General features: G+C 39.0%; 1 protein-coding gene and 1 long non-coding RNA gene across 2 annotated transcripts in view; one reads left to right on the forward strand and one right to left on the reverse strand.

Moving 5' to 3' along the window:
* The first annotated feature begins 1472 nt into the window (after window positions 1–1472).
* Window positions 1473–5608, forward strand: LOC106896609. The gene is made up of 2 exons (XM_014956724.1): window positions 1473–1499; window positions 3877–5608. Exon 2 carries the CDS (start codon window positions 4362–4364, stop codon window positions 5601–5603), a length of 1242 nt encoding a protein of 413 aa, XP_014812210.1. The 5' UTR covers window positions 1473–1499; window positions 3877–4361; the 3' UTR covers window positions 5604–5608.
* Window positions 5609–19086: 13478 nt separating this feature from the next.
* The window catches only part of LOC106896712, a 3822-nt gene continuing 3307 nt past the window's right edge, over window positions 19087–19601 (reverse strand). The window contains exon 2 of the long non-coding RNA XR_001413667.1: window positions 19087–19597. This is a non-coding gene — a long non-coding RNA (uncharacterized LOC106896712). The remainder of the gene's footprint in view (window positions 19598–19601) is intronic.

The following is a 19601-nucleotide window of genomic DNA, read 5'->3' on the forward strand; positions in this document are numbered from 1 at the left end:
GTCTTCCCTGGTAAGACTGGCCTTTGGGAATCCCAGGTCCCTGAGACAAGAGGGAAAGTCTGCAGCAAGGATAGCTTTCCCTTGGCTGAGGAGGATCAGGTTAGGGGAAAATTTAAACAAACGGAGCATACACATGGACCTGATGGGATGTACTTAGTTCCCGTGAGGGAGCTGGCTAGTGTCATTATGGAGCTACTCTTTTTCTTTGAAAAGTCAGTGCTAATAGAGGAGGTTCTTGTGAACTAGAAAGCAAATGTCCCCCCTGTCTGCGAGAAGGGCAAGCAAGTGAATCTGGGGAACTACAAAACAATCAAGTTCATATCTTGTCCTGGGAAGGACATTCCTGGGAATGAAAAATCCTGAAGCCATTACCAAACATATGGTGGACAGGAAGGTGATTGGGAGTACCAGCATTCATTTATGAAGGGTTTGTCCTTGGGTTGGTCTGGCCTTGCCAACCTCATAGCCATGACTGTCTCAGTGGATGAGAGGAGTGGGTGGTGTTTATCTTGGCTTTAGGAAGGCTTTTTATATGCTGTCTCCCATCACATTGTCATACTCACATTGATGGATACAGATTAGATAAGTGGACAGCGAGTCAGAATGAAAACTGCTGGGCTCAGAGTTGTGATAAGTGGAAACAAGTTGAACTGGAGAACGGTCATGCAGAGAGGTTGTGGGGCCTCCATCCTTGCTGGACATGGTACTGTTCAGCCTGCTGTAGTTTATCCTGCAGTCAGTAGGCTGAACTAGGCAGTCTTCAGAGGCCCCTTCCAACCTTAACTCTCCTGTGATTGTTGTGATTGAGTTGGGGTTATGTGTTAGGTGTCTACCTAGATAACCACGCTTTCAGCTCTGTCTAGTTTTTCTTCTTCCTTAACAAGCCCAACACCCTCTCCTGATCCCATCCTGCAGTGCCTTGTTCTTGTGACTGCTTTCTTGGCTATTTTCCGCATCCTTTCAACTTGTGCTACCCTGTGTCTGAGGTATGTCTGAGCAGGATGTGGCTTGGAAAAGGGGACAAAAATTGCTGTCTGTGAGCCACTTGATACTAACTCCCACAGTTCTCCAGATGCTTGTCAAGATTTAAGAAATGTTGCTGTAGTACAAAGAACAGAAACTCTCTGGGAGAACTTCAGTGGTAGTGGACTCTTTCCTCACCCTGTGAGAGGTGGTTAGTGCTGATTTTCTTCTGTCTTAAATTAAAAATGGCAGTGCATGGTTTGATACAGTTAAAAATGCCTGGGTCTTTCATAGTACATTTAGCCTGTAGTCCATTTCTATTTTATTTTCTTGTCTGTTAAGCTTTCATTTTCAAAAATAACATTGAAAATTTCCTAAGGGGTGTTCACTTCAATGTCACTTTAATGCACTGTTCTCATTGGCAATAACTCGCACAAATAAAGTACTACTTTTTCTCCAAAAAAGAACAGAAGTAAAGATTTTATTGCCTCATACGGATCACTGCGGGAGCAGACAAGGACCATCTAGAAAATAAGGTATTATTTTAAAAATTAGAGGGAAAAAAAAATAAATGGTTTTGGTTTTTGGGACCGGTCATTTGGGGTTCCCATAAGTCGTAGGAGACGTCCTATGCAGGGCGCTGTGTGCCAGGCTACTAGTGCCTGAGGGCAGACTGTGTACGTGAGTTCTGCTGCGCAACTCAGGTTGTGCTGCACTCTCTTGTATTTCGTACACTTGGTCTTGGTTTGTGTACACGGGTATAGGCACATTTTGTGCTTTGTACTTTTGTATTTCGTACACTTGGTTTGGTTTGTGTACACGGGTATAGGCACATTTTGTGCTTTGTACTTTTGTATTTCGTACACTTGGTTTGGTTTGTGTATGCGGGTATGAACACATGTTATGTTTTGTACTCTTGTATTTCATACACTTGGTTTTAGTACGTTAGGTACAGTTGTGAGTAAGTCGCGAGCTAAGTACCTTTGCATTAACGTACATTGTGGTGGTAGTAACTTATTGGTATTGAAATTGGAACTGTTTAAAGGAATTGTTTATTGAAAGCTGATTTGGATTTGATAAAAGGTGTGTGAATGAATTGAGCTAGCTCCTGTATGTATGATTTGAGTGACTGAGACGCGGCGCAGCTGCGAAGCGAGTGCGGAGTTCTGATCCGCGGTTCTGTTATCCCGCGAGGGGTGCGGCCGGAGACAAACGAAGTGAGTGTATTTGGTTAATCAGATAAATGTGACCGGTCATATAAATGAATATTGTTCCCTCCACCCGGATAACGGGTGTAAAGCAAGCAATAAGTGTTGAATGTTAAAATTGTTTTTAGATATTTAATGCTCATTGGTTTGGGTCTAATCCAGATTGTACTGATTTTGAGTGCCCTAATTGTCAGCTGTGGATGCAGTGGGGGAACATTAGGGAGACAGATTTTATCCTCTAACTGTCCTGTGTGGGGAGTTAAATTAATAAAGATGGGAGGGCAGCAAAGTGGCGGAATTGTGAAAAAGAGTCCTATAGGATGTATTTTAAAACATTGGAAAAATACAGGAGGACCGTCAGGTGGGAATGTGAATAAGAAAACTTTGATAAAATATTGTAATCAATGGTGGCCCTTATACAAATTAGATGATGGAGAAAAGTGGCCTCTTAATGGGACTCTAAACTATAATACTATGTTGCAGTTGATGTTGTTCTTACGGAGAGAAGGAAAATGGGATGAGGTTATGTATGCGGATATGTTTTTCACTTTGTGAAATCATCCTGAATGGCAAAAGGACTGTGGATTTAATATACCATCGCAAGATCCTCTAGTTTTGTCCCTCGAGAAAGAACAGAACGATAAAAGGAAGGGGCAGCAGAAAATGAAGAGGTGTTGCTCGGCATGTAGTATTGGACAAAGGTGTTTAAAAGTGACAGAATCCAGGAAGAGTAAAGAGGAAGCAGAGGATCAGCTTGAGGATTTGGGAATGCCCCCCCCCTCCATTGCCAGATCCGCTTTCTCCACCCCAGTCGCCATTCCCTGAGACAGAGGGTGGCGGGAGCGGTGAGGAAGAAGGGGGAGCGGCAACTGCTTTTACTCCGGTTACTGCAAGAACCAGAGATAAGGGATCTGGAGAAATTACTTGAAGAAGCCTGGAGAGTTTTTAGAAATCGGGAAGATGTGGATAGGGGATTTAGAGGACATGGAAGAGGGATGCCTTTTGGGACTAGAGGAGGACTAAGGAATTTGGCAAGAGGTAGAGGTGTTAATGTTGGAAATGTATTGGAGCAGAATCAATGTGCATATTGCTGGAAAAAGGACACTGGAAAAATGAATGCCCTGAGTTTAAAAATACCCCACCTGCCCTGAGAGCTGAAACGGGGACTGATTGATGGGGACCTGGGGCATCTACCCTAGCGGATCCACTGGTCAAAATAAAGCTAGGGGAACAAGAGAAAGAAGTTGAATTTTTAATAGATACAGGTGCCTATTTCTCTGTTTTAAATCAAGAATTAATGCCTGTAAGCAAGGATTTTGTAAATGTGATAGGAGCCACTGGCCAGCAGAGAAAGGCGTTCTTTTTGGAACCCCTTAGATTTAAATTAGGAAAACAGATCGGATTACAGTACTAGACCTAAAAAAGATGCATTCTTTTGTCTGCCTTTGGCTAAAGAAAGTCAAAAGTTGTTTGCTTGAGAACCTAAGCCCTTTTGAAATATTCTATGGGAGACCATACCAGACAAAATATAAAGGGGAAGATTTAAATCAGTTGGGTAATTCCTATTTACAAAATTATGTTATTTCTTTGGGAAAACAATTAGAGAAAATCAATAAGACTGTCCTAGGAAACAGAGTTAAGGGATTGGATCATCCTATCCATCCCTTTAGTCCTGGAAGTTGGGTTTATATCAAGAATTTTTCAGGTAATCCACTGGAAGAGAAGTGGAATGGACCATTCCAAGTGCTACTGACCACTTTCACTGCAATCAAAGTGAAGGAACTGTCGTCCTGGATTCACTACTCTCGAGTGAAAAAAGCTCCAGATAAGCAATGGACTTCTGAACCTTTAGGACCTTTAAAACTAAAATTACAAAAGACAGCTTCGGGTAGTAAGGAAGTCTCAATATCACATATAAGAAGATTAATGTATACACAGTTTTAAAAATTGATGGTCAGATTAGAAGAGATTGGGGAAATTCACGACAAATACCGTCTTTTGAAATAAGAGAGAACAGCTTGGTTGATATAGCATGTAAATTTGATATGGCACAAGTGTACCTAACCACTGTAATGATGGTTGGCATTTATGTATACAATTTAGAAGAGCCACAACAATGTATATTCTCGGCAGTATTGTACACTTCACCAAGAATACTGTCAAGCAGAAGTTCAACCTAAAGTTAGTTCAATGATTAGGTGCATAGGAGTTATACATGATGCAAGGAAAATGATAAGATCATACCGACAAGCAGCCTTGATTTTAGTCCCAAAGGATATAACCACCACACATGGTATGGATAAAGCCCAAACGATTAAATCGATTACTCTCTCTCCCCAACCTATCCCCTTTCCAAAAGTGAAATGTTCAAATACTATTCTCAATTATAATGCACCAATAATATATAAGAAATATGTAATACATGGGGAAAATATAGCATGCAAAAAGGAGATAAAAACTTTCACTCAACCATTTACCTTTAGGAGTATGGTTACTTGTAACGCATCTGAAAAGGCTGAAAACATCACTATAAATATAAAATACAATAGCACTGAAAAAGGGAAATTTATCATATGGGAAGTACCAACAGGTACTTTGAAGGCTACGTGTCAGCAACCTCAATGTAGCTTTACTATAGTAAATCAAGGAGAAGCAGTTTATAAGATAGGCGCACTATGGAGTCTAGAAAGCCGTTCAGCAACATTCCTATTCCCCTTTGCGCTCCATGTGCCTCGGAGGAATATAATTACTCCAAGTCCAACCACCATCCCTCTGTTTGAACCAACTAACTGTGCTGTGAAATACCATAACCTTTCGTTCGCAGGCCCTTATGTAGTGAGACAATCCAATGAGCAGAAATTATTTCTGGACCCCACATATTCCTTAAAGAAGGTACGGGTAAAGGTACAAGCTGATATATCTCAGATAAAATCAGAATGCTTACCTTTTGTTTCGCAAAGTCTTAAAGGATGGAAGGCATGGTTACATTCCAGAGCTCACCACTCAAGGAAACAGAGAGATTTAACAGGATGGTTTGGATCTGGACTAGGAGTTTTAAACTCGATTGATCAGGAAGTAATAATTAATAAACTGAGCACAGTCACCTCTGATTTAGGAAGACTAGAAGTACCATTAAGATCATCTTTAATCACTCTGGCTGGAGCTCAGCAATTGACTGTTGATTTCATTTCCCTATTATCTAACCATACTACTGAGGATTTCCAAGCAGTAGCAACATTTGTACAAGGACTACAAGGAAATGTCTCTATTGCCATAAAGTGTATACAAACACAACAAGTACTGGAAACTAATGAATATGTTAAAACTCCTTACAAGAATATGTATGTATGTATGCATACATGTTGTCAAACCGACTCCGTCTGGCACGCACATTTGGAGGAGCGATCCCCTGTGCGTCCAGCGCTGCAATAAAGAATACCTGCTTAATAGTCACCCCGGCTATTGAGTCCTGATTTCGTCTTTCATGGCATCATAACTGTTGATACTCCAGTAGGAAATAATACTGAAAACAGTGTTTCTGAGCTTACTGTTACATAGCAGAAACAACCAATGATGCTGGTCTCAAATACTATTTGAGTCTTTTACCATTCCAGCTGTAACTACTTTTGCAAAAATAGTGATGGCATAATAGGTACTACTTTAAAATAATTTATGAACAAAACAGCTATTTGTTCACATCTTACATCTCCACAAACCATAGTTAACAGATCTATTTTTGACATAGGTGTGAACGCAGGTGTATGCACCCTGTGAAGCCCCTCGCCCATTACACATGTTCATAAAGCCTCTAAAAGCCTACATAACCCAGACAGAAATGCATTATTCAGCATTTGCTAGGTTTTCGAGCAAGTTACCTAATTTAGACCTAATAATGGGAGGCTCTATCACCCTAATTAGCATCAGTGAGAAGCAGCAGCTATGTGATTGACAGAAGAGAAGGAGAGCAGCCCGACAGATGGGAAATCAGCACGCTTCAAGGTCGAGAGAGCAGCTCAAGTTCGGATGGAAGCATCTCCTACGTATACTGATGTTGTAAAGAGGATCTTCACTACTAACTTATATACAGCAAATATAACTGTAAAGCTTTAAGAATTACTCTTGGTTGCACAATACAGTATAAAACATACAGATGTTCTTCTGAATAAGCACAACCTATCTCTCTCTGTCGATATGCAAATGGACTAAGAAGTAGCATTAATCTTATTTCTGGTAACTGACTATTGCAGAGTCTCATAAAGAACATGAAGCTTCACTTCAAAGAACAATCTTAAAATGCCTTGCGTTTCACTAGTCAACAAACACACCTTCCCAGCCCTTGAAGGAAACAAAGGGCAGAAATTTTCTTGAGTGTACACTGAGGATTACGGATCCTGTATGTGGCAAGTAGTTTAGCTGTTTACATTTATAGAAATAGTAGACTAACTTCTTTCACTTTTGCTCTGAAATAATGGTACCAGTGTTGTCAATGGCAGTATTCTCAGAGTCACAATCTTGCTTTTAGTACTTATTTTGCTAGTTAAGATTTTTTTCCATCAGGGAAGAGGGTACTCTTTGGTTTTGCTCTAACCAGATGAGTTTGTTTTGCTGCCTATTTTGTAAAAAAAAGACCTAACAAATACCTATTAAGTGTTCCCCTCCCCAGTCAGGCTCTGATTTTAAGTTGCAAGCTCATAAGACATAGAAATCCAAATTAAAGGTATTGCAACAGTAAAAATGTAAACGCTTGTAAAGTTCCCTGCAATATTCAAAATTTAAAAAAAAAAAAAAATTAAAAATGTTAATTATAGACTGAGCCATCCAACAGAATATGTTCTGCCATTTCTGAGTGAACCAGCAAGTACTCAAAATTTTACAATTTATTTATTTACATATACACATAAATTATGTTTATTTACACATACACATAAATATGCATGCATATCCCCAACAGGGTATCTTTCCTGAAGAAGTCAAAGTGAATTCATGAAAAACTTTAGTCCAGAATGTGATCTTTCTACATGCTCATGTGCAGCAGACCACTTTTGTTTTTGAGATTCAGAACATGTATAACTCAAAGACACAGCAAAGTTAAGTATACTTCCCCCTAGAGTTTTTGTTTAAGAGAGCCAAGTCTTCTTGAAGTCATAAATAGGTGCTACGCCAAAAGCATCAAATCAAGAAAGCACTGGTTCTTTGAGGTCTGTTTTCCTCCCCAGTTGCCCTGATATAAGGTGAGATGGTTCTGTTTGGTTCTCATTTAATCTTTCATTTGCTGGTCCTGTCTAAGAGGGACAAAGCAAGCTTGATGAGCTGCTAGGGGTGAACTGCAGCCATGCCCCTTCTGAGGCTCCTCTTGACTCCCTTGTCTTGCACTCCCAGCTTCTGTTATTTCTATTACTTCTCAGTTCCATACCCCTATATCACAGAACTCCTTTTTTTCTGAGTTACATTGGTCAGATTCTCTACCTATTTTGCATCAGCCTATCATTTTTCCTATCTTTTGCCTTGCTGTTTCTAGTTTGCTGTCTCAGGGGAGAAACACTGGAGTAGCAATATAGATGACTGCTTAAAGGGATTGTATTAAGTCATCTATATCTGGAGTGCTCCCAGAACCATGGCTCATGACAGGCTGCGCTTGTACATAGTGTAGCTGCTAGACAGCTTCTATATAACTGATTTTTCCAATTATGTCACTTTTCTACCCTCTTCTTTTGAAAACAGGAGAAAGTCAACCATAAAACAAACACAGAAATTATGAACGGAAGGTATGGGACCACTTACCTAAAGTGAAACCATTACAACAATAATTAAGCAAACAAGAATCGAAAAGGAGAACTTACTATACAGAAAATAGCACTGTTTTGAACAGTGGTCTGCTCAAATCAAGAAATTTAAGTCCTATTTCAGTCAACATTAATTTTTCTGCATAAAAAGAATATGAGGTTCAGATCCTCAGATCCCCTCTTCCTTTTTTGGGGAGTTTAACTTGGTGAAACTAGTATGATTGAGGTAGTAACTAGATGGCAAAGAATATAATGAATTTATTTCTATAGTTATGGGAACTGCAAAGATTTCAAAAATTTTTCTGTAGGCTACACAAAGTGTATGAAATACAAAGGATTATATGTCTATTTTCTGATGATCTTACTGGTGCATAAGAAGAGACTGGAAAGTAGTAATTAAGTAATTAACTAGGACACATGATTTGGAAAGTCTTCTTTATTTGGCTATTTTTTGTTTGGTTTTTGGGTGTGTTTTTTTTTTTAATGTAGAGGAGTATGCCGGATGTCCCAAAGTACTCACTAGATTTTATTATTTCCTGGCAAAAATGTAACTCTTAATAATATACATAGCTAGTACTTTCTGCAAAATTGTTCCATTTACTAAAAAAAGCCTGTCAAATTTTCCATTTAGAAAAGAGAGAAGAGCTGTTTTGACAGTTTTATGCTGCCATGTCTAACTTACGTGGCAGACAGTGGCACTATGGAGTGATTCAAATTGTGTTCTCAAGACCTGCAAGGAGTTTAGCGGGTTTTTTGTGTTGTTTTTAAGTAAAGAACATTGTTTTTTCTCAAATACTTTTGGTAACTTTTTTTATATTTTAAAATACCATTTCACAAAAAGACAGTGCCTTCCTTTGTTAAAATTGGCTTTTTACTTAATTGCTCTGGGGGCGAATCAGCTAGTACATAAATTCAGCAAAGACCACTGCAATGGGTGGGGTGGTTCCTGTGGGGAGAAGGTAGCTGGGCTTGTGCTGCCTGGAGCAGAGATGGCATCAATAAGACCTAACAACTGCCCTCCAGTGCCCATGGGGACATTAGTGAGCAAACTGAGCCAGGCTCTTCAGTGGCACACAGCAGAAGGACAAGAAGAAATAGGTATGAATTGGAATAAGACGGGACACAAAGGAGCACTTTTTCCCTGAGAACAGTCCAGCAGTGGAGCAGGCTGCCCACAGATTTTGTGGGGTCTCCACCCGTAGAGGTTTTTAAGAACTGACTTAATACAAACCTTCGAAATCTGGTTGGATCTCAGAGCTGACCCTGTTTCAAGCAGAAGGTTGGACCAGACCCTTTCCTGAGATCCCTTCAACTTGAACTACCCTATCAAGCTACAAAAATTGAAAAAGCACTCTTCTAGATGCTTCTGTGAAAATATGCTAAAAAAACCAATCAAAACCAGCAGAAACCTTTTTAATATTCAAGTGACCTGCAAAGTTTTTTGAGTGTTTTATGATACTGTGGTGTCTAAGAATTATTTTATCTGCACATCCTGAAATTAACCTACTAGTACTTTGGAATCTTTGGCATATAGCATTTTGGTGTTTTTCTCAGAAAATAAATTAGTCAAGCATAACCTCGCTGCACTGAGCTCTTCACAACGTAGTAGACAACTAGTGGCATCCTTAGATTTAATTTTCATCTGCAGCTTTTCTGCAACTGAGCGCTGAAGATGAGAGCAACTGCCCAGTTAACTACAATCTGACACCAAGCAGCATAACAGCACTGGTGCTTCATGCTACTCCTATGACGGTGGGAGGAGATGAGCATGCAGAAACCACTACCAAAGCAAAGCACTGCTTCATTGTCCCCTGCCACAGTATGTGGCAGCAACCCTTCACAACACTAAGCATCGCCTGTAAGCCTGGTCCACCCCCCTCATTGCTGCTGCCTCTGAAGAGTGAAGTTCAAAGCACATTTCTCATTTTCTTCTTTAACTCAAGTCTCAACAGCCTCTCTGGATCTGTAGCAGGTGATGAAAATACACAGCTGCTTAACAAATGAAGCTGCTAAGAACTGTTTGCCTTCAGACCACAGCCCTTCAGAGAAGCAGTTAAAGTTACTAGAGCAAAAGGTGGTCAAAGCTATTTTTCAGAGCCCTAAAAAAAAATCCTGGATCAGCACCTACTCCCTTGCAATCAGTTCCACCTTTTTGAAAGAAGTTTTCCACTAAGTTCTAGCACATTACCTGCCGTAATTCCTGCAAGCACAAACCACTATTCACCAGCAAGTAAGTATCTGTGATCCATTCCTTTGTTGGAATACGGGCTACGCCGATTCACCACAGGGTGTGCCCATTTTAATAGCGATACGAACAGCTCACCCCAGCTACAACAGCTGCTTTTACTGTCCGAAGAGCCCCTCTGAAGAGCCATTTTTTATCCAAGCCCAGCAGCTACTGTACAGAGAACTATTACCTACCGCCTCAGAGCTTTTGCTGAGCAAAAAAGCAACATGAAACTTAGTCACCTCATGAGATGGCTGCTCTTTACCTTAATAACTGTAGGAGCTCATCTTGTACCTATTCTGTTTTGAATTAGTCTTTCCAAAACACACGATTAAAACAGCACAGTATATGATTTATGCAAATATCCTGCAATTGCTAATATAAACTATTTCTCCACGTCTGCATCTGCAATGTCTGAGTTTCAAGCTTACAGCAATACACATAGAGATTCCCCCCCACTTAAAATTCATTAATGACCTTGCACTTTTTTTAGCATTAAATTTCACCTAATTTTATTCTGTGACTCTTAGTCATCAAGATTTTCCCAGATACAGATGTAATACCATCTAACTTGGAATCATCAGTAACTTCGTTGATTTCACTGGCAGATTCCATCATTCTCCTTCTGAGGTCATTAATGAAAACATAAATTTTAAGATAAATACTTTTCCCTCGCAGAGTACTTAGCAGCAGGCTGAAACATTGTCTTCTGCACAGCTAGCGTCTTAGCATTTTACTATTCTTCTGAATTACAAATTCAATTACAAACTTTTCAATCTGGAATATTTTCAAAAATGGTTTTGTAGAGCTGATACTCAAGTTCCATTACTTGAGTACCATATAAGTGCTTTGACAGAAAATAGGTTAACCTACATAATACCAACATCTTATAGTAGACCTCAAAAAAATAAATCTGTCTTTGGCAAGGCACCTGTCACTACATTAGATAATATCAAATCCAATAAAAAAAAATATTATATTTTTGGAACATTTCTGAACTAGTTTTTCCTGGGTAGATCACAAAAAAAAATTCCCAACAATTCAAAACTGTTTTCTTCTTGTTAACCATCACAGCTTCAGGATCTTGACTGCACAATTTACACAGCCAAAGAAACAGAAGCCAAAGAAATCTAGAGTCCAATGACTCAGAATCCATTCTGAGGGGAAAATGTAACAGCTGTGACTTTTATATTCCAGTTGAACAGTATTGCATGTATTGAGGCTTATCTATCTTAAAAAAAAAAAAAGAAATGGTTTGCGTTTGGTTTTTTGTTCAGGTCTCTTCACCACTCAACTACATCAGCCAATTCCCTCAGTACTCTGGGATGCATCTCATCAGGTCCCATAGACTTCTGTGTGTTGAGGTTTCTTTGGTGGTCATGAACCTGATCTTCTCTTACAGTGGGAAGGATGTTGCTCCCCCAGTCCCTGCCTGGTGGTCCATCCACTTGAGGGGTGTCGGGGAAGAGGTTGCTAGGGAAGACTGAAAAGAATTTCAAATGCTTGGCCCAATATAAAATACCTTTTCCTTAACAGAATTAGCAAAACACATTTTTTTTTTGTTTCCCCTTGTGGCAACACTCTGCTCAGTCCCGTTTCTGTATCACCAATGCTAAAGCTTTTATTGTCCTCTTTGGTCCTAGAACAAACCTAGAGAGAACAAGGCTTGCCAACCTGGCTTGAGCAAGACCAGAAGGATTCCACTGTAATATCAGTTATTTCTCCACTGTATTATCAGTCCCCTTGGTGTTTCCTGGATTGCAGCAGCCATATTCGATCCTGTTCATAGCTGCATATTTCAAACACACCAACTCCAGGAGTCTCCTTTAAATCCTCACAAAGAGAAAGAGAGACAAATATAAAGCATCTGACAGACAAAAAAAAATAGTATATTGCTTTTTTCTTCATGAATTCTTACAGATGCAAAACAAAGCCATTACACACTAATTAGCTTTCTCTGAATAACACAGACCATGCTATTTAATTCCAAAATACATTCAGGTGCATGTAGTTCAGGTGCATGTAGTTCTGTTTCAAAAACCAGCCCTTTATGAAAATCACCAGCTTCTCTGAAAAATTTTTGGAGCACTGTGGTGGGTTGACCCTGTCTGGACACCAGATGCCCACCAAAGCTGCTCTATCACTTCCCTCCTCAGCTGGACAGGGGAGACAACATATAACAAAAGGCTCATGGGTCGAGATAAGGACAGGGAGAGAGCATTCACCTATTAATTTTATGGGCAAATGGACTCAAGTTGGGGAAGATAGTTTAATTTATTACCAACCCAATCCAAGTAGGATAATGAGAAAATAAAATCAAATCTTAAAAAAAACAAACCCACTTTCCCCACACCCTTCCCTTCCTCCCAGGCTCAGCTTCACTCCCGATTTCTCTACCTCCTCACCCCAAGCGGTGCAGGGGGATGGGGAATGGGGGTTGTGGTCAGTTCATCACAGGTCATCTCTACTGCTCCTTCCTCCTCAAGAGGAGGATTTCTTGCACTCTTCTCCTGCTCCAGCATGGGTGCCTTCAACGAGGTGCAGTCTTCAGGAAAACTGCTCCATCATGGGTCCCTCACCGGGCCACAAGTCCTGCCAGCAAACCTGCTCCAGCATGGGCTCCTCTCTCCATGGGTTAGTTACGTTAAATCTCTATCCTCATTCACTTCTGGAAAGAAGATTAGGCCCTGCACAAAGCAGAGTAAGTTGAAATATTATGCCTACAGAGTATGTTGTCACCCACATTTAACTGAACCTCATTAGTTTTTTAATTAATTACTTCTTAATACACACCCTTCAAACAGTCTAATCAAGTAATTTGTTGCTTTTTATTGTTAAGACAGATGAGGACAATTAATATTCAGCATTAATATTTGTAATTCTTGTGAGCCCTGACCTCTGGTTTCATGCTATTGAGAGTAGCCAGTGAAAAATACAGATCAATTCAAGATGCAGCTGAGGGCACTACAGACGTAGTGTACTTCAGAAGCTGGGCTCCATTTAGCGTCTGTTTATGAAGTTTGCCTCTAAAGCAGACACTATAATAGGAACCATGGCAACCGCTCAACTATGGCAAAAGAGGCAAGAGCATGAACTATAAATATTCAAATTGCATGCCGCTTATAATTTTACTTTTAAATACGAGAAGAATGAAGAACTATTTAACTTCATACAATGTATTTTTTCCTGCAATTTCCACTAATGCTAGAGCCTCAAAGTTTTCAAATCCTTCTGAGGCAGACACAAGAGCCAAAGTGCCAATGAACAAATGAAAGCCTTAACCATGAGACACACATTTTTTAAAAAAAATTAGGTTCTTATGCCATGAACACCACACATAGCACAGTTTAGGACACCCCAATCAATAAATGTCTAAGAAGCCAGAGTTTCTCCCCACCAACAGACAGCAGCAGTTAGCACAAAGATGCTCTTCTCCGCCTTGGTCGCTTGCTGTAGAAGCTAAAAACTTCCTTTGAATTTGAACAACTGCCTATATGTTTTTCTAGGATTAATCTTCAGTTAAATAGAATGCCCTGGACTGGGTCACCAAGAAGTTGTATAACCTAACTACAATAGTGATCTCTGAAAATAGAGACTAGCTTCATTGAATATGATATTCTCAGAATCTAGACTAAAATTATAAAATTGTGATTTTGTCTTTTAAACTACTTCAATTGCTTTGAGAAATAAGAATTAAGGAAGAATTACTTGAGTTTATGCAGGTAAGAAAAGCATCCCAAATATTAATATTTCCAGCTGCTAATACAACCAGCATGAAATGAAACTCATTTTACTCTGCAGGATGAGACAGCAGATCAGCTGGGGTTTTTTTTCATTTGGGGTTTCTTGTTTTGTTTTTGTTTTTTTTGTTTACAGATGGCAAATCATCTTCCAAACTATGCAGGATTACTAGTTTAGCTTTGGAAAAGAACATTTAGATGTCTGAATTAGGATTACAAGAAAATTTATTCAGAGCAAAATGAGGCATTATTTTTCCCTGTTTAATCCCACACAATTTTTGCAAAGGACATGGAATAGAAAACCGGTACCTCTATTTCATGCTTGGTGTGAAGGATTTTCAATTCAAGAGGTAGCATCATGTTAAAATGTAACACTAAGAAACTTCTCAGAACAGTGAGAACTACTTCTAATGGATTTTTTTTTTCTTGTGCTGTTAGTAATTGGCTACTAAAAGGAATTCTGTCTTGAAACATTTCTTCTTTAAATCTTTTAAGACTTTAAAATATTTTTTGGCTTTGTTTAAAGGGAGTACTGGCCAAAATGTAACAATGATCTTCCTCTGTTTTTAAAATCAAAACACTCAGTGTCAGTAACATTTTTAATTTTTATTGTTTTTCTCCAAGTGGTGTTGTCTAAGTAAATAACTTGATACAATTCCACAGAACAGTTATGAAACTCATGGAAATCGTTCTCAAACATGAAGCATTGCACGGAATTTTCATTATTACTTACTGTCAGACATGCAACAGTTCATCACTAGATATACACTTTCAGCTGGAATGGCTTACTATAAATCACATATTTAAAAGTACAGTCTGTCCTAAGAAGCTTTCTGCTCAAGTATACGTACACAGATTCCAATAGAAAAAAAGAAACACTAGAGCATACAATGGTGTAGTATTTAACTCCTGGCCAGTAATTGGGCATATCTCACAGATGTTTGTATAAAACACTCATGCATAACTCAGTAAAAACACTGTCAAAATGCGTACTTCTGGATATGCAAGTTTTTGGGATTTTATTATTTTTTTTAAATAGGAGAATATTTTTACATTCCCAAATTCAGTACAGAATTAGTCCTACACTCTTAAAACATCATATGCAGTTAGATCTGTACACAAACATGCACTGAAAGATAATCCATCACTTAACTCTTCACCCTAGAAGGCTCAGATACTTCAACACTCAAATTTTGCTCAATACTTCAGTTCAACTATATACCAATAAAATTGAAACAGATAACCACAATCAACTTACCTCTTCAATCTGCTTATGAACTTTACTTTGATTTACAGTATATTTAATAGAAACAACATGACTCAGGATATTTTGTAAATACTAATTCTTATTTGTCCCTTAACATTCCTACTCCATCTTACAGATTTCCTTATGTGAAGTATCAAACTCTGCTTTCACACACTTTATTATGATAGTTACCATAACTACAGCATAGCTCTTGGAACATTATTATAAGGATATCCACCTGGTATATTTTGACCACTAACAATACCTATTATACATCAGTCATGTTATGCTCCTAGAAAAGAGTCACACAGTAAATCAAAACATGATACACTTCTGAATTACTTGCCTATAGCACAGGAACTGGCAGTTCAGCAGAGTATCGGGTATCCTACTTGTGAACACAAATCAAACTGTTAAAAGAAGGCAGTATTTCACATTAAGGACTCATTACCCATGCTTCTGAATCAACATAAAAGACTATTCTATTGCAACAGAAGTAATAAAAGAAATGGCCTTTGTTACAAGAACATCATCATAATTGATGAAGCACTTAATCTTCCAGACCTAGTGTTCCCTCTAATTACACTCAAGACAATTAGGATTTTTCTACAAGCACAAAGGGTTCTTTTTCTGCTCATTTGCCAAGATGGCCAGACAGCAGCTAACCCTGGTTAAGGAGGACATTTGGCTGCTTTAGTAAAATGCTGCACTCAAAACCTTTCAGCAATCTGGGAACTCTGCTAACAACATGATACTGCTTGCACAACGAAGCTGGACTCTCTCTTGCTGGCAGACTACAGATAATAGCAACTCACAGATATACCCATTTGCTAAAAATAACTTTATAAAATCTTTGGCATGTGTTCACTAAGTGGTATGGAAAGCTTGATTTTAACTTGTATCACCTTTCAATTTTATTTATCTGTTTTTCCTAACAGTGCACTCTAATGGAGCTCAATATGCAAACTCCCTCCTGGCTCCATTTTTGATAACAGTGTTCTGAACAAGGAAGAAGAATCAGATATTGAACAGACAGTAAACAAAACTCACAGCTTAATTCAATACTTGAACCTGCTGAAGTAGCCAAAGAGGTAATTAGAAAAGGCTTTAAGAAAAGAAATTTCTTTTTTCGATACATTTACTTTCACACTACTTATTCATCTTCAAGGTAGACAAAGCCAGTGAGATCAAGGTGTAAAAAAAAAAAAAAACCACCACACTTGAGAAGCAAATCCGCCTCCTTTTATTCTAGTGCTTCCTTCCTTGTAATCATGTAGGTAAAAGCTTGTTTCCTATTGAGTTTATTCAATTCTCTGCCTACACGTGCTTCACCTTCCTGTTACACTCTCCAATGAGACCCTGAGGCTTAAGGAAGATGAACTGGGCAGTGGATGGAACAGTCAGACAACGCTGAGCGACAAGGTTTCTGTTTCTACTTAGAATAACAGAATGTTGCTTTCTGGGTCTTTATGCATCCCTTAAACTTACTAAAGGCATAGTTTTGGAGAATACTTTTCTCCAAAGCAGTATAAAGCTTATTTTTCTCCCCTAGTAACTTTAAGAGGGGAGTCCGGGGGTACGGGGTGGGAAACAGACAATTACATTCAGATCATTTGTATCCATATTTCTATGCATGCCAATCTATACATATATTTACACACACACACACGTATGTGTGTACATATATATGGCAGTGTTAACAAGCAGAGGGCTGAGGTTTTTCTAGTTAGTTTACATTACATTTGCTCAGTCAGTATAGTGTAAATACAACATCAATAACATTTTGAAAAGAGTATTGATGCCGTGAAAGACGAAATCAGGACTCAATAGCCGGGATGACTATTAAGCAGGTATTCTTTATTGCAGCGCTGGACGCACAGGGGATCGCTCCTCCAAATGTGCGCGCCAGACGGAGTCGGTTTGACAACATATATGCATACATACATACATATTCATGTAAGGAGTTTTAACATATTCATTAGTTTCCAGTAATTCATTACCATACGCTACCTCCCTCTTGGAGTTCTCCATTTGTCAGAGATAAGATAACATTGTGCTGGCCTCACGACTGTTGCCTACGTGCCAGCCTTCCTGTCTTGTTACTTATCGTAGCTCTGCAGGGGTTGCAGGCCCCTCTTTGTGGTCAGTCAGGCTACATTTGCTAAGTCATACTTAGGTAAGCAAACCTTCAAGCCATTCCTGGCCTTATTCTTTAATTCAGTCCCCCCTTTTCTTTATGCTATTGCAAATTCTTTTGCATAATTTTGTTTACAGTCCATAATACATGTACTTGTTGAGCAACAGTCCTTACTTTCCACCACAACCAAATGTTGAGAAGTGTCAGCAGTAGGGTTACAAAAATCAACACTAGTACAGGATGCAATAAGAAGTTGAAAAACTGAGCAGCAGTTGGAGATTTTAGTGAGGTATTTAGAAAAATGTCCCACCAATGGTGTTCACCAGTTTTCTCGATGGCTGTGATGATTTTCTTTATTTCCAGAGTATTGTGCTGGACTTGCCATAATGTTCGTTTCGAAGCTTCCTTCACCTTCTTTATCAACATTTTAATGTCTGGGTGGGAAAGCATTTTCTTAAGGACATTAATGTCCATTCCAATCCGTAGTCTAGGTACATCATTGTATAGCATGAAACTGTCAGAGATCAACTGAGAAGTGGTTATAGGAGCAGAATAATTAAAATCACAACCTTGTATCTTGGTAAAATTACAAACACAAAAGTTAGTTCCATTTGTTTCTTCTTCACAAGTATCAATGCTAACATTAACACAACTAGTTCTTATACAGACGCATCCTTTCCCTACATAATACACCTGTGATTGAGCATGTTCTGAGGGAAGCATCTCGAATGTGCACGTACTGTCTTCTGTGTCTAAGCACAAATCTTCATTTTCAATGACTGCATTCTCACAAATATATCCTAGTTGTTCCTTTTGCATGCAAGCTTCAGTACTAATGGTCTGCCATTTCCTTATATCATTTTTATATCTTGCTCAAACATTATGGTTTATTGGTCTGACTACTACATCTTGATGGATTGCCCCTAGTGCTAAAATAGGGAAAATGTCCCACACCTTTGCCTTTTGAATTGTCAGCACATAGGCTTCAATTTATTCTTTTGTGTGAAACTAACTAAGTGCCACCAAGCCTGATGTTTTAATTCGAATGGGGTGGTAGTATCGTTCTTAGCGATAATTTCTCTAATTTCCTGTGGTAGGTTTCCTGACATCCCTTCTCTGATTATATCAGAAACCACAGATTGTATCCAAAGTTGTGTTTGTATACACTTTATGGCAATAGAGACATTTCCTTGTAGTCCTTGTACAAATGTTGCTACTGCTTGGAAATCCTCAGTAGTATGGTTAGATAATAGGGAAATGAAATCAACAGTCAATTGCTGAGCTCCAGCCAGAGTGATTAAAGATGATCTTAATGGTACTTCTAGTCTTCCTAAATCAGAGGTGACTGTGCTCAGTTTATTAATTATTACTTCCTGATCAATCGAGTTTAAAACTCCTAGTCCAGATCCAAACCATCCTGTTAAATCTCTCTGTTTCCTTGAGTGGTGAGCTCTGGAATGTAACCATGCCTTCCATCCTTTAAGACTTTGCGAAACAAAAGGTAAGCATTCTGATTTTATCTGAGATATATCAGCTTGTACCTTTACCCGTACCTTCTTTAAAGAATATGTGGGGTCCAGAAATAATTTTTGCTCATTGGATTGTCTCACTACATAAGGGCCTGCAAACGAAAGGTTATGGTATTTCACAGCACAGTTAGCTGATTCAAACAGAGGGATGGTGGTTGGACTTGGAGTAATTATATTTCTCCGAGGCACATGGAGTGCAAAGGGGAATAGGAATGTTGCTGAACGGCTTTCTAGACTTCATAGTGCGCCTACCTTATAAACTGCTTCTCTTTTATTTCAAAAGACAGTATTTGTCGTGAATTTCCCCAATCTCTTCTAATCTGACCATCAATTTTTAAAACTGTGTATACCTTAGTCTTCTTATATGTGATATTCAGACCTGCATTGCCCAAATATCCATTCCTGGTCCAATCTTCAGGGTCAGGGACATCATCTAGATCTTGATGGGTGGTGCAGTTCTCTGTCCATCCAGCTGTGATGTAGAAGATCATAATAATGATTTCCGGAATCGCAGTTTCGCTGATCCAGTACATTCGGAAGTCCATCTCTGCTCAAGTCGGGATCTTCCGTAAGACTCGAAGCCGTCTTTTGTAATCTTAGTTTTAAGGGTCCTAAAGGTTTCAGAAGTCCATTGCTTGTCTGGAGCTTTTTTCTTTTCATGCGAGAATAGTGAATCCAGGACAGCTGTTCTTTCACTTTGATTGCAGTGAAGGTGGTCAGTAGCACTTGGAATGGTCCGTTCCACTTCTCTTCCAGTGGATTACCTGA

The sequence above is a fragment of the Calidris pugnax genome, unplaced genomic scaffold (assembly GCF_001431845.1).
Source record: "Calidris pugnax isolate Ruff unplaced genomic scaffold, ASM143184v1 scaffold171, whole genome shotgun sequence".
NCBI classification, from domain to species: Eukaryota; Metazoa; Chordata; class Aves; order Charadriiformes; family Scolopacidae; genus Calidris; species Calidris pugnax.

Coding starts and splice junctions, on each gene's coding strand:
- LOC106896609 (XM_014956724.1), top strand. CDS start 4,362: ATGATTAGGTGCATAGGAGTTATACATGATGCAAGGAAAATGATAAGA.